A 14860-nucleotide genomic window follows, 5' to 3' on the forward strand; every position below is an offset into this window, starting at 1 on the left:
TGTTAGAACCTAAGCTTCAACACTGCATCTGTCTTCAGAGATTTGAAGACTAGCTGGCAAAACATACTTGAGAATAATTACTTATGTTTCACCTTTATCTTGGGGATCAGACTAAAAAACCTTGTTTAATTGCAAAGTCTTTGATTGTTAGATTTCTTCAAGATTTTTATGATTGTTTTTTTTCTTCCCCCAGGACAATATTACAGTTTAGGCAAATCTTCAGAAAAGAATACCATTCCAGTCAATGATTTATTATTAGTTAATATTGTTTATTTCTAATTTTTGTTACAGCAGGAAACTTGAAAGTTCGTTTTTGTGTTATATGAAAATATAAATTTAAAAGTTCAATTGGTTTCTCTGGAAAGCACAGAATTTAAATATTCACAGTAGTTAGTGCTTTGTGAATATTTTGGTCTCTTTAGAACTGTGTGGTGAGCAGAGCAAGAAGGGACACCTCTTCATAGGAAGCTGAATTTTGGCTGTTCTTAGCTCAGCATGGGAAGGCAGTATTTTTGGTGCATGTATTCATTGGCTTCTCTTATCCCAGAATATAGAGCACTTCAATTCTTACCTATATTGTGCACAGTTTGGGCTATATGCAGCAACTTCTCTTGCGACTTGTTCTCTAACCCTTTTCTGTCAAAATGAGACACATTGGAAAAACTGTTTAATTATTATGCCTTTCCTGATTTTGGTTCACTTTGAGATGGGTTAGATAATGCTTTTGAGTGGCCCCTTTAGCAGATCTGAGGGGTATCTTCTGGCAGGATAGAAATTGTGGGATACTGAAAATTTTAATATTTACATCAGATCAAGAAGAAGATCAGATAAGGAAGAAGAAAGGAATTTATTGGGTTTTTTAACCAATAGGAAATTCCCCATGCTTTTGGGTCATACACAGATTGTTGAGCAAATACTTCTCTGTGGTAACAATGTTCCACACCTATCTTTCAGTCTGGTAATTTCCTTTGCTGTCTTCTCCCATGAAGAACTGATTAAGTATTTTATTATATGAAGATGAAATCCTTTCCTCTCAAGTGTTCATTAGTTATTTTAACCTATAACTCAGTTTAAAGGACTATTTTCTCATAAGATAGGCATCTTATTTGAATGACCAGAGTTCTCTGATTATTCTGATAGTAATGGGAAGTGCAACAGATATAGTAAACTAAACTCAAATGTTTTTGTTTGATAATGAGAAAGTAAAGTCGAGTAGACAATATTTATTTTGGCACACTTGCTTACAAAGATAAAATACGCATTCTGTCTAAGAAAATAAAATTAAATTACCATGATTCATGTTCAGATCAGATTCTGTATTAAATTATGCAGTAATGGATAATGGTACTTAATGTAGATCAAAATTCTGGAAAAATACTTGCTTTGGAATTTTGAATTTAGGAATTGCAGGGTATTTCACTGCATAGTGAGATGTAAAATAGTTGCTCTTATCAGTGTCTTCATTTTATGTGTTTAACTTAAAAATCCCACTGATACATTATTTGCTTGGCACCTACGAGATAAATGAGTTTTGTTTTTCATTAAAGGAGCATGTCCAGAGAAGGGCAATAGGTAGCAGGTAGATGTGCCTGGTGGCCTGGTGAAGTTGAAAGGCTGCAAGACAAAGTGGAAAGGCTTAGGAGCATTAGGGAGGCTGAAATGGAGACAGACTGGTGGAGCCAAGCTCTTTGCTACCTGCAGTGGTAAAAAGATGTGGTAGATCTGCTCACTTTGATAATGCATGTAATTATGGAATATAATTTAAAACTGCTTCATGCATATTCAGTGTTGTAATAAGAAGACTTTAAGGTAATGAGCCTTACAAGCTTTATTTCTTGTAATGACTTCAAATGAGGCCCCCCTCAAACTGTTGCAGATAATATTTAGAATTAACTGTCATATGTAGCTGACGAACTACGTTCATAAAATTCTAAGCCGGAGGAAAGTCAGTGATACATAATGCAGCAAAGTTTTGTGGCTTCAAAGAAACCAGATGTTTATATGCATGTAAGTAGACACAGATCATAAGGAATTGATAATCTGGTACCCAGATTGTAAATTTTTAATTTTTTTTTTTTTTAATTCCTCAGTTACAGAGATTTTAAGTCTTTATCTCAGTTCTTAGCAGTGTAAAACACAGTACTTTTTGCTTCCACACAACTGTGCTATAACCAGTATTTTATATATTCTTTGTACTGTAGAGTTACTGCTTAAATACCTAGATTGAAATATTATGCAGACTATCTAAAATCTTGTTGTCAAGAGTTTTGTGAGGTAAAAACAAAGCAGAATTGGCATTTATGAAGATCAGATTATGCATGAGAATCTGTATATCCACTTTGTCTGTCATCCTCACATGATTTTGTGTTTTTATTTCAGCCACAGCAATACAGCTGTTTCCAATAGTGAGGCTTAAGAATTACTTTTGGCAATTATTTTAAGTTTTGGTGACCTTTTCTTTCTCATGCCTCTGGAGCAGTATGAATTCTCATCCTTTGGCATAGGAGTATGGTATTTTGCAGGAAGAGGGAGCATTGTGGTTGTGTAGCTATGAATCCTTTTTCTCTTAGGAAAATCTCCCCTGGTCAGTCAAAATCCTGGATTTTTGGAGGAATCATCTCTGGAGACTTGTTCATAGTACAAAAGTGCCCTCATATAGGAATTGCTCATATGTCTCTTGTGAATAGCAATTTGCACAGCACTGGCATAGTAATTTGCTTTTTTCTTGACATGTGCAAAGATGTGAAGTGCACTCCAGGTACATGATGATGGATTTTCCTAGATTAACTTCCCTTTTTATAGGTGTATATGCAGTGCAAAGCTGATTAAGAGAATACAGCACACGAGCGGGCCTGGTTAGAAGGAGTTTGAATAATGACTGTGCTGGTCCATGTTGAAAGCTGTATGTTTACAAAAGGGTTAGTAAAGCTATTCTTATCTTTATAAACTTTGTATGTTTATATTAATATTGTTCTGAAGTTTTCCTTGATTAAAATGTTAGCTGCTGCAGCAAGAAATGCCGTCCATTGTAAGAGATTGCATTTGAGACCTTTTTCAACTGATATTTTTACTGCATAACATAATTTTTAAAGGATTCATGAAGTTTCAGGTAGATTATCTTAAGAAATAAAATCCAAACTTGCTGCAAAACAAAGAAAAGGAGAGACCAAACCGTGTTAAATTGTGCCAGTTCTTTTTCTTTTATTTAGGCAAATGTTGCCGTTACATTGTCCATGACTCTGTGGAAGTGAGTATGGCTTGTACCTGTGGAATGGTTTTCATTTTAAAGTCCAGATGCATTTATGCACATAGGAACAAAGCTCTACTTTCCACATAGCATGGTTGAAGTGAAATTGATGGTTTTTACATTGTAGCTCATGTAAACACAAAAATTTTTCATGAAGGCTAGGTTTTCACTTAAGCATTATGCTTTGATCTTCAAGTTTCATTTTGAGATTCTGCCTCTTGTCTAATGTACAAAGCAGAGTATTCCAGTTTGTATTCAGTTTGTTTTTTATGGAAAGTCTGTAATTTCATGTTATCCCCAGCTTCCAGGGTTTTTTTTATATATGAAATAGAGGAGACTCCTGTTAGACTGAGAAACTCAGAAGGAAAAGCTATGGAATCCACCCAGTGGGGATGGCTCATAAATTCAGAATTTGTAATTCTTTCACAGTAGTTTGAAATACACATACATGTACATATATCTGGTGTGTATATAAATGTAGCAACTTCCATAAGCATGTGAAGTTGCTCATGGTTTTGATCTGCAAACAGATGTGACTTGAAAATACACATTTATTTTCCCTTCCCCCCCGCCAGTTTGGAAATGGAGCTGGTTTCATAAACTTAGTTTACAGCTTAGCATGATTACACCAAAAGCTGAAAGCACCTGGTAAACTTAACACTTCTGGCACTAACTTTTCTGCAGCTACTGCATATACTTTCAAATAAGATGGTTCCACTTTTTAAGTGGTAGGAACTGAATGGCACCTTAGTAATGTTTACGCTGTGATGTGTGAAATCACCAATATCTGTGGGTCTAAACAACTGGTCATAGTTATGTACAAGAGGAGATTTTGACATCTTAGGCACTGTGTTACTTTCCACAAAATTGAAGGTGCCAGAATTGAAATTGTGCAAGAGGCCAAATTCAGGCTGAGAGTACACTAGTCTGGCATGTTTGCATCTAATATATAGGTGGCTCCCTTGCTTTAAGAACAAACACATTTGGATTTTAAACATGAAAAAATACTTTTAAAGAAGTGAAAATTGTATTTTAGGAATGGTTGAATTGTAGCTCATAAGAATTTCCTTAGCTGTATTTTGCGATAGTAGAAAGGAACTAAGCATGCAAATCATCCTGAACTTGCTTTTCACTGATAGATTACTGCTGAGTGGAAGCTGGCTAATGTCCCAATGTTCAGTAAGTGTGAGAAGGCAAGTCCTGATAATTACAGACCTGTCAGTCTGTCCTGCCTTCACCTAGGAAGCTTGGAGGGGATACAGCCAGGATAGTCAGCTAAGCTGGCCAGCGGGGGTGTTCTGACTATCATACCCAACATAAAAGGGGGAGGGCTAGCTCAGGCAGGTGGATGGGGTTTGGTTTTGTATGAGGTAGGGTCAGGTGTTTTGGAGTGTGCTGTTTTCTATCACTTCTTGTATATAGTATTTCATTAGTATGGTTGTCATTCATGTTGTTTCTTCTCACTTTCTATTGTTTTATTAAGCTGTCCTTATTTCAGACCATGGGTTTTGAATTTCTCTCCTGATTTTCCTTCCTATTCCACTGTATGAAATTTCAAAAGAGTGAGTTTAGAATTCTCCACCTGGAATGGCATAATTGAAGTTACACTTACAAACTGGGTATGGGAGGCTGGAGAGAGCAGTCCTGCAGAAAGAGATCTGGGTGTTTGGGTTCATAGTAACTTGAATGTGTATCAGCAGTGTGCCCTGACAGCCAAAAGGGCCGACTGAGCCCTGGATGAATGAAGCACAGCATAGCTAGCTAGTTGAGGGAGGTGACTGGTCTATTCTATACTGTGTTGGTGCAGCCCCACTATGTGCAGTCTGGGGTGCTTCAATGTAAGAGGGACATCAGATTAGTCAAGTGTGTCCAGAGGAGGGTGACCAAGGTGATGGAGGACCTCAAATGCAAGATGGAAAAGGAGCAGCTGAAGTCATTTGGCTTGTTCAGCTTGGTGAAGGCTGAGGGGTGCTCTCTTGACAATCTGCTTTTTCCTTCTGGGGAGCAAGAGGGAGGAACAGCTAAGGGAGGGGTGCAGATCTCTTCTGTCTGAGGGCAGTGACATGACACGAGAAAATGTGACAGGGCAAGTTCTTCACTGAGAGGGTGGTCATTCATTCGCTGAACTAGCTTCCCAGGCAAGTGGTCATGGCTCCCAGCTTGTCATAGTTCAAGGAGCACTGGGATGACTGTGTTAGTCATATAGATGGCTTAATTTTAGGTTGTCATATGAGAAGGAGAAACTAGTGGATCCTTGCCCACTTGAGATACTATGTGGTCCTGAGAAAAGCAGAATTACAAAATTTGCCTACTCCCCAGCTAAAAAGAGCGGTTAAAGCTGGGCATTTACACTCATTTAAAGAACAGCTGAACTACTGAGGAGGCCTGCATAATTTCTAGCTGGGGGCGTGGATGGGGTGGGTGGGGTGGGGAGGGGAATAGTTGACAATAGTCCTGCTACTTAATTGATCTATGTAGGAGCATTTGCAGCTGCAAGATAAACCTGAATTGCTGTGGAGTATCCAAACAGGTGTGAAGATAGGCGCTTGTTAACTCCTCATTAGTGCAGAAGGGAGTGGACAACTAAGAACTGTAATTTACATCTGCAGTTTTTCCACTATCCATTTCCAAGTAGCTCTAAAAGACAATTGATGCTGTTTGTGTGTCTTTGTGGTGATTTAGGACTTAGTTCTACCTTTACTGGATTTTGAATGGATTTATGTTAGTTCATAGAATTTTAGATAGAAGAAGGGTCACTGCCAGGAATACTCCTGTGCTCTAAGTGCACTGTAGAGTCCCTTTTCAAGTACTCTTTCCAGCTGTCTGGAGTTATAGAGTGATATAGATTGAAAAGGCTATCTAGAGATTATCCATTTTATCCTATGCTTAGCACAAGGCCAACTTGGGCTGCTAGGTTGCTCAGGCTGTGGATGAAAAGGTGAGCAGACAAATTTCAGGGCAAATTAAGGCAAATAGATTGGAACACTCCCCCCATGTGGAGAACATAACTGGTTCTTTAGTTTTCATTTTCAGAAACAATAAAATTTAACGCTATTTTGTCCACTAACCTTTTGCTTTCGACTTTTAACCTTACACAAAAGTCAGAAAGAAATACAGGGATTTATAAATTAGCAGCAATATTTTGATATAAGGAGACAGACCATGGTGACAAATGATGCTTTGCCTGTTTATCCAGACATAGGGAACTGTATCATGAATCTTTGGAGATCTGAGGGTAAGAACCATATTTCTTCTCTACAAAAGGTGCTCTTGCTTTCTGAATTCTTGGGAGAGGTGGGGAAGTGTCTTATGCTTGGATGCATATTCCAGAAAGTGTAAGAAATGCATGAATTTCTGTTCACATACAGTTTGTGCTGCAGTTTGTCCTGGTCTCCTGTATGGAGATTGTACTACAACATACACAGTTCATTACTTCATACTTAAATGCAAAGTAAAACTTGGTAGCCCAAAATACATAGTTAGCCTATTATACAGCTTTTAATTGTTTAGAATAAAATCTGTAACTATAAAAAAACACAATACATTTAAGACAATTTACTGTCCGTTGTTACTCACCTCTCTTGGATTGTGGTTCGCTACTAAAGGTACTGCAGAATACTGGCTGTGAGAACTGAGTGTTGCTTCAAAGAGATTTTATTTGCTTGTTTAATGCAATTTCAGTTGATTTTTCTCTGGTTTAATGGAGGGTTCTGCTGAATGTTAGTTCCAGTCTAAGTTATTTATGGGAGTGAAGAAAAACTTGAGATCCAAATGAGCTTAACTATTTTATAGCCATGACTAATCAGCTTTTTGGAAAGCATCCTGTTTTCCTAGTGATTTACTCTTCCTGCTTTTGCTGTGTCATGCAAGACTGCTCTTGAGTCATTTCAGTTCATACAGGTGACAGTAACTTCAACTGCCAATGTTCTTTACCAGAAGTCTTCCCCTTTGATCTTAATCAGAAGTACCCCCAAATGATTCATTGCCTTCTTGACCCATTTGGGTCAATGGTCAAGTTTTCTTTCAAATAGCACATCTTTATCATAGACTTTGAATTATTATTAATTCAAAAGTATATTGACTCTTCACAAAGCTCAATATACTTGTGTCTTGGTCCAGAGGCAGAGAGAGAGACTGTTCTCTTTCTGTGTTGTGAAATTAAAGGCACAAACGAGGACAAATCTTAAAAATGCTATTTATTAAGAGAGGAGGGAGAGAGAGGGAGAGTAGGAAAGGAATTTTAATACCACCACCACTTCCCCCGCGAAGGACGATTTAGGTCCGAGGAAGGGTGCTGCCACTTTGGCTTCGAGGAGATGTCATCCTTGCTGGCTTGTGCTGTCCTCAGCTGGAGGAGGGAGAGAGATCCCAAAGTTCAAGCCCTTTTCAGTTTGTGTTGTCTAGTGATGTTTCCAACGTGTGGTGTCTCCGTTTCTTCTTACGGCAGGCAAAACCTAGTGCAGGCATGGTGTCGTGGTGGAGAGAGGGTTCCTGGGCTGCAGGTTTCGGGCTGCATGGTGATGTCTTTTTTCTCTGTCTGAGGTGCTAAAGATGTGTCTTTTATTTGGTTAATCGTAGCTCAGCCCACGTCCCAGTCACATTAATGCGTATGCCACTGCAGGGTGTGCTCTCAGTAGGCGGAGCTGACCCATCAGGCGGGTCGTTCGCAACAATCTTATCTTTTGTTAGACATTCCAGAGGCTCTTTCCACCATCCCCTCCCTGGGCAGCTCTTGTCTGGGCTAGGAGCAAAGGTGATTTTATCTTTGTAAATTGAGAGACAAGATTTAGTCTCTTAAAACTTGATTAAATTAACTTAATCAGTTACTCATTGAATTCAAAGATCTCAGGGGGGATGCTTATATGCTCTGTCGATGGTTTTCTGAAGACTCTCTCAGTGAAGAAGTGATATGTTTCAATGCAGGCATCTCTGGTTGCGAGTGGCTGATGCAAAGGAAAACAACTTTTCTTCAGTTGGATTTGTATGTGAAGACTTCATCAACAAAAACGAAAGCAAATTTGTTGTCAGAAAGTAATTCAAAAGTAACAAGCTTTTTTTCTGCTAGTGCAGTATAGTTGCCCACATGCTCATCACTAATGAAATATATTCAGCGTTTTATGGAAATACAAATGGAAATACTTCAGTATTTGAGGAAACATTAAGGTAGAAGGGCTTACATGAATTTTTGCATGATCGGCACATTCAGTCGTTGCCTGTATGGTGCCTTGAGGAAGAGGTTTACTGTATTGCATCAACGTCTTAATTTCATTCCTTTATAGATAAAATAAGAAGAAATCATACTTTGAGATCAGTCACTTTTTAATAAAGTGGCTTAACTTGGCACTTTCTAAAATGCATTCCACTCAGGTTTAAGATGACATGAAATTCTCTGTTCTGCAATATGTGCTATTGCAGCAGTATTTATATGATGGTTTTAAAGTATGTTATGGCTTTCCAAGGTAGCCTTTTTTTGGTCAACCTTATATTAGAAGGGAAGGCATTATAAACAGTGAGTAAATGTATAATGTTAAGCCTCATCTGTACATTAGTAAGTAACGAATTCTGTTGCCCCCCTTTTATTTTTTCCCCCCTAACTATAGTAAGAATATACTTAATTACTAAGAACAGATTTAATATATTTTCAGTATATTATATGCCAGTAACATTCAATATTGTACCAGAGAGTTTTGCAGTCCAGTCGAAGCAGGAGGTGGGACAGGAAGAGAAGTTCACTGCAATATGACAGGTCTCACTTTTAGTATATGGACTGGTTCACTCCCTGAATTTCAGCAGTGTATTAGCACAGTGTTAGAATGGGAAAGTGGCATGCTGAGTCAGGGCATAGAGGAGTTTTCTGTGCTTGCAGACTGGGAAATGCAGCCAAATAATAATTTATGTAATAGAGCAGCATTGGCAATAATTAATTTTATTAGAAATGGTAACATAGTACTAACAGTAGAAAGGTTGGGGGAGGAGGAGAAGCCCCACAGCTCCCCTCCCCAAACCCTAGTTAATTACATTAATTACTAATTTATTAAAGGACAGTTAGCTTCCAATAGTCGGGAAAATATGCACATGTACCTTTCCAAAAGAACATTCCTATTCTTTTCTAAGTTGCTTTGAATTGCTCTTGGCAAACGAAAAATGTTATAAAACCTGTTTTGCAGATGTGGAATCCACCATTAAAAAGGTTAAAATTAGAATATATATGGAACCTTTTTCATGAAAGTAGAAGTATGTGGGTATCATTCAATACATTAAAATCTGATGTGAAAGAATAACATTTTATGTTGGAGGGATGATTAAAAAACCCCACATTTTTACTAAAGAACAAACTTTAAATATTTTTGTTTTCAGTGCAGAGTGCTGCTGTCCAAGCCATGGACTGACAGCTTGGTTAGGAGTTTGCCATGGGGGACAGTATCAAAGGCCTTGCTGAAGTCCAGGTAGACTACATCCACAGCCCTTCCCCACATCCACCAGGCTAGTCACCTGATCATAGAAGGACATAGGGTTGGTCAGGCAGGACCTGCCCTTCTTAAATCCATGCTGGCTAGGCCTGATCCCTTGGCCATCCTGGAAGTGCTGTGTGATTGCACTCAAGATGACCTGTTCCATAAACAGGTCTGGAATTCCCTGGCTCATCCAACTGGCCCTTCTTGTGGATGGGCACCACATTGGCCAGCTTCCAGTCATCTGGGACCTCTCCCGTGAGCCAGGACTGGTGAAAAATGATGGAGAGCGGCTTGGCCAGCTCCTCTGCCAGCTCTCTCAGCACCCTAGGATGGATTCCATCCGGTGCCATAGACTTGTGGGGATCCAAGCATCTAAGGAGGTCCCTAACTACTTCCTTCTGGAGTACAGGGGAACTATACTGCTCCCTGGCTCCATCTGCCAGCTGCTGTTATTACAGTAGATTTAGGGATCACATTTTTTATCAGTGTTATAGGAGATGTACTGCTAAGACCTGTGTACCACTATGTATACTAACTAGGTATTGCAGTGGCAGTCCTGGAAACCTGCACTGTAGGAGAGGGGGTGGCTTTCTAGCACATGTTCATCACAAGAGGAGAAAGGGAAGCTGAAGGTACAGGATACTCAAATGAAATTCTGAAAGGATCTGAAAAAAGAAGTGTTATGGTTTCTAGTGAAAGGTAAGAGACTGAGATGATTATTGACAGCATATGGAGAGGAAAAGGGGACCCTCATAATAGCATAATGTTTGAGAATGGAAGTGACCTTTAAAGATCCTCTAATCCAGCTGTCCTGTTCAAAAGATCTTAGGTGACCAAGAAGGCCAACAGCATCCTGGCCTGTGTCAGGAATAGTGTGACCAGCAGGAGCAGGGAAGTGATAGTGCCCCTGTACTCAGCACTGGTGAGGCTGCAGCTTGAATACTGTGTGTGGTTTTGGGCCCCTAACTAACAGAAAGACACTGAGGTGCTAGAGTGTGTACAAAGAAGATCATCAAAGCCGATGAAGGGTCTGAAGAATAAGTCTTAAGAGGATCAGCTGGGGGAGCTGGGATTGTTCAATCTGGAGAAGGGGAGACTGGAGGGAGACTTCACTGCTCTCTGTAATCATATAAAAGGAGGTTGTAGTGAGCTAGGGTGTTGGTCTTCTCTCCCTAGTATCAAGTAATACGGTGAGAGGAAATGGCCAAAAAATTGTGCAGGGAAGGTTTAGACTCGATTTCCCAAAAGAATGATCAGGCATTGGAACAGGCTGCCCAGGGAAGTGGTGGAGGCACTGTGGCTAGAGGTGGTCAGAAATGGGACATAGCTTAATGGCCATGGTGGTGTTAGGTTGGTGGTTGGACTTGTTGATCTTTGAAGCCTTTTCTGGCCAGATCACTTATATGATCTGTAAGAAAGATCACTTAGGCACCTAGCACATGGCCATGTTGAGACAGGTCTTGAATAACTCCAAGAAATACCATTCCATGGTCAATGCATTCCATGTAGCAGCACTGATTTATTTGAGTCTGACAAACATTAGAACATAGCCTGATGCTCCAAATAGAAAACGAACTGATGCTTTATAGGTAGATGATTTCAAGACTAGCCTTTAGTATGGACAACCAGAGATTCATTCTACTTCAGCTACTTGATGTCTCATTATTTTTAAATATGTGATTAAATAGGACTTCTGTGAGCTTTTTCCAGCTCATTTTCATACCTAAAGTTATGTATAGGTCAGCTCTGTAGCATGTCTGGTCTCGTAGCTCTGGTGGAGGTTTGTAATGTTATGCCTCAGTGCTTTGTCTTGCTCTGGAGAAATGGCAGCCTTGCTGAAGTGGTGTTTGCTTTGCTAGAGACCAGTGCTGTTGGATCGTAAGCAATGTTTGTGTAGTGTAAACAAATGAAGTTTTCTTGAACTTAGTGATTTTTTTGTTTCTTTCTAAATTAATGGTCTTCCTTCCTTTGCCAAATGCTGAAACTCCTCTCTTCATTAGATGCCAGAAGAGTTTTGAAATTTTTTTTTTTTTTTTTTGGAAAGAACTCAATGTATTAAAAGGACAGAAAACATTTGTATCTAAGACAGTTTAAAGAGTCCACCTGTATCTCAGTGTTGTAGTTCTCTCTCATTTGGATGATTTTGTGTATCCAAGAAACACTGAAGATTCAGTCAGATACTTTTTTCTATTAAAACCAAAGGTATATATTTATTTTGCTAATAATGTGGGGAAAACTCAACTCAAAAATGGCTTTTCAAAATAAAAACAAGTCTGAAGAATAACCAGCCAGACTGAAGTACTGCCCATTAAAAACAGGTTTATTAGTTGTCATGTTGGAACAATGAAGACAATCTGTTTAACTGAAGAAGTTGTAGAGGCACTCATGCCTGTTCCCTGAAGTCTTTATTCTTGTAAAGGACCGATTGCTGTAATCTTCCTGATTTCCAGTGACAGTGGAGACTATGTAGTACATGTGTATTAACCTTTGACCACTTTGTGCAGCTGTAAATAATTTCACATCTTTACAGGAGAGTTAGGGGAGAACTTCTTTATAAGCTTCGTATACATGTAAGTGAATGTGATATTTCTTAGTGGGAAAATTGTCACATTAATTTCATGACTGCTGTACCATAACTTAAATTCTATGTTGGTGCTATAAACTTTATTAGAACAGTAGTATATGCCATTTATACTGGAAAAGGTGCCTGATTATATCACAAGAAGAATTATTTCATGTGCGTTATCTAAAACAAGTCTTCATTTAAACTTTTTTCCAGAACTGTGAGGACATGGGATGTCAACAATGAAAAAAAGCACAAAAGCATATTTAAACCACGATCAGTTCAAGGTAAACGGGTGGTTCCTACAACCTGCACATACAGCAGAGATGGTAAACTTATTGCAGCTGGCTGTCAAGATGGCTCCATCCAGATCTGGGATAGGAATATGAATGTAAGTCAACTATTTTATAACATTATTTGCCTCTAATACATCAAGTGATGAATGTTGATATTTCCTATCCCCCAAAAATTACATAACTTGTAGACAAAAGATTTACTATTTCTTCTTCCTTTCTACAACTAATTGATCAGCGTGCTGCTATTGAGTTCAAAACACTGGGGTTTGGGTTTTTGTTGTTGGTTGTTTTGTTTGGTTGTTTTTTTGTTGTTTTGGGGTTTGGGGGTTTTTTGGTTGGTTGGTTTGGTTTGGTTTGGTGTGGTTTGGGCGCTATTTATTTATTTATTTTAGTTATTTATTTTTAGAGGTAGCCATGCACCAATACTCATTTAACATGTGATGATTGTGAAAAAATATGTGGTTTCTTTTTGGTTCTTATGTAACTAAAGATGTATGCTTGCATATTTTATTTGAGATTCTGAATACATTAAGCAGTAACTGACAAAACTTCATAGTGAAATCATGCGGAGGGGAATAACATCCAAGTGAGTGAGAGTAATGTTAATGGTGCCATAGGATGAACATGAGCCAGCAGTGTGCCCAGGTGGCCAAGAAGGCCAATGGCACCGTGGCGTGTATCAGGAGTAGTATGGCAAGCAGAAGCAGCCAAGTCATTCTGCCCACTGCCCCTGTTAGGCCAGCGTGTCCAGTTCTGGGGCCCTCAGTTTAGGAAAGATGTTGAGTTGCTGGTACATGTCCAGAAAAGGGCAAAAAAGCTGGTGTCAAGCCCTGTGAGGAGAGGCTGAGGGAGCTGGGGTTGCTTAGCCTGGAGAAGAGGAGGCTCAGGGGAGACCTTATTGCTGTCTACAACTACCTGAAGGGTGGTTGTAGCCAGCTGGGGGTTGGTCTCTTCTCCCAGGCATCTTGTGACAGACCAAGAGGACACTGTCTCAAGCTGTGCCATGGGAAGTTTAGGCTGGATGTTAGGAATACGTTCTTCACAGAAAGAGTGTGGAATGTGCTGCCCAGGGAGGTGGTGGAGTCACCCTCGCTGGAAGTGTTTAAAAAGAGACTGGATGAGGCACTTAGTACCATGGTTTATTTGATTAGATGGTGTTGGGTGATAGGGTTGCACTCGATGATCTCAAAGGTCTTTTCCAACCTGGTTAATTCTGTGTATTTGAAGTACAAAGATGCCAAATCTGTTGCATTGTCCAACTTGTAAAAATGAAAATGGAGCCAAATATGAACAATTTATGTCAGAACAGGACCTATTTAAAATTCCTTAAAATTACAAAATATGTTCTGTAATTTAAAAGTGAATTTCCAGTAGTTATGAGTCTACCTATCAAAAAGTACGTAAAATTCTTACTACTCCTTCTCCTCTATAACCTGGAGCTTAGAGCAATTAGTGCTCCTAATTTCTTTGTGTAGTGTATTCTACAGACCAATCCTGTTCCAAGAATTTAATTTTCCATTTTCAAATGCAAATTCACTAGGGAAAAGTTTATTGCTTTTAAAATTAATCAGCTTAGTAATCATGAATGTCTGCTTTATGCCCAGTGGGATGGCTTTCGGAAAAATAATGTTGAACTAATACAAGTTGTGTTAGCCTGTTCAACTTTATTCTTTCGAACTACTTGATTTTGGAAAGGAGGGCAGGCTATTTAGTTTATTTCTCCTGAACACTGATTAAAATTTGATGGCTGGAGGCAAGAGGAAATTTAGAGATGTAAAAGGAAAAGTAAGCCTGATGACCATATCCAAAGTACAGCTTGTATTTTGGGATTGTCATCTATTTTTATTTCTGTTTTTATTTCCACTATAAACCCAGTAAAACTTCCTAATGGCATGAAGCTTGAGAATTCATTCTAAGTGTAAACTTGTTCTAACAGAATAATAAATTTTTCAGACACTGGCTTTCATCACCTGTGTATGTTGTTTATTTTAACATATACAGTATTGAAATATTAAGCTTTCTGCTGTAGTTTTAACAATAGTTCCCTTGGTTGTCTGCTTTTTCATGTACTTTTCCTTTTGAACTTTTGTGTGTCTATTAGATGACATATTGCAATGCTGATTGAGTGCAGTTTAAGGTGATTCTGAATAATTTAAAGATATCCTGTGCATTTGTGCTATTTCCAAATGATGAACTCTGAATAACAATGCAAAACTGAAGTAAGTTCCTAGTGGAATTGAAGTTGATACCCTTAAATTTTGAGCTTAGAGAATTATTGTCTTTTGTTGGTGTCATTAAG

The 14860-nt window shown here is 38.8% G+C and overlaps 1 protein-coding gene across 1 annotated transcript in view; it reads left to right on the plus strand.

Moving 5' to 3' along the window:
- The window catches only part of WDR70 (WD repeat domain 70), a 112262-nt gene that overhangs the window by 45695 nt on the left and 51707 nt on the right, over positions 1-14860 (plus strand). Inside the window, exon 10 of the mRNA XM_009903720.2 lies at positions 12482-12656. Coding sequence (XP_009902022.2) covers positions 12482-12656 — 175 coding nt within the window. The remainder of the gene's footprint in view (positions 1-12481; positions 12657-14860) is intronic.

Source organism: Dryobates pubescens, chromosome Z (assembly GCF_014839835.1).
Source record: "Dryobates pubescens isolate bDryPub1 chromosome Z, bDryPub1.pri, whole genome shotgun sequence".
Taxonomy (NCBI): domain Eukaryota; kingdom Metazoa; phylum Chordata; class Aves; order Piciformes; family Picidae; genus Dryobates; species Dryobates pubescens.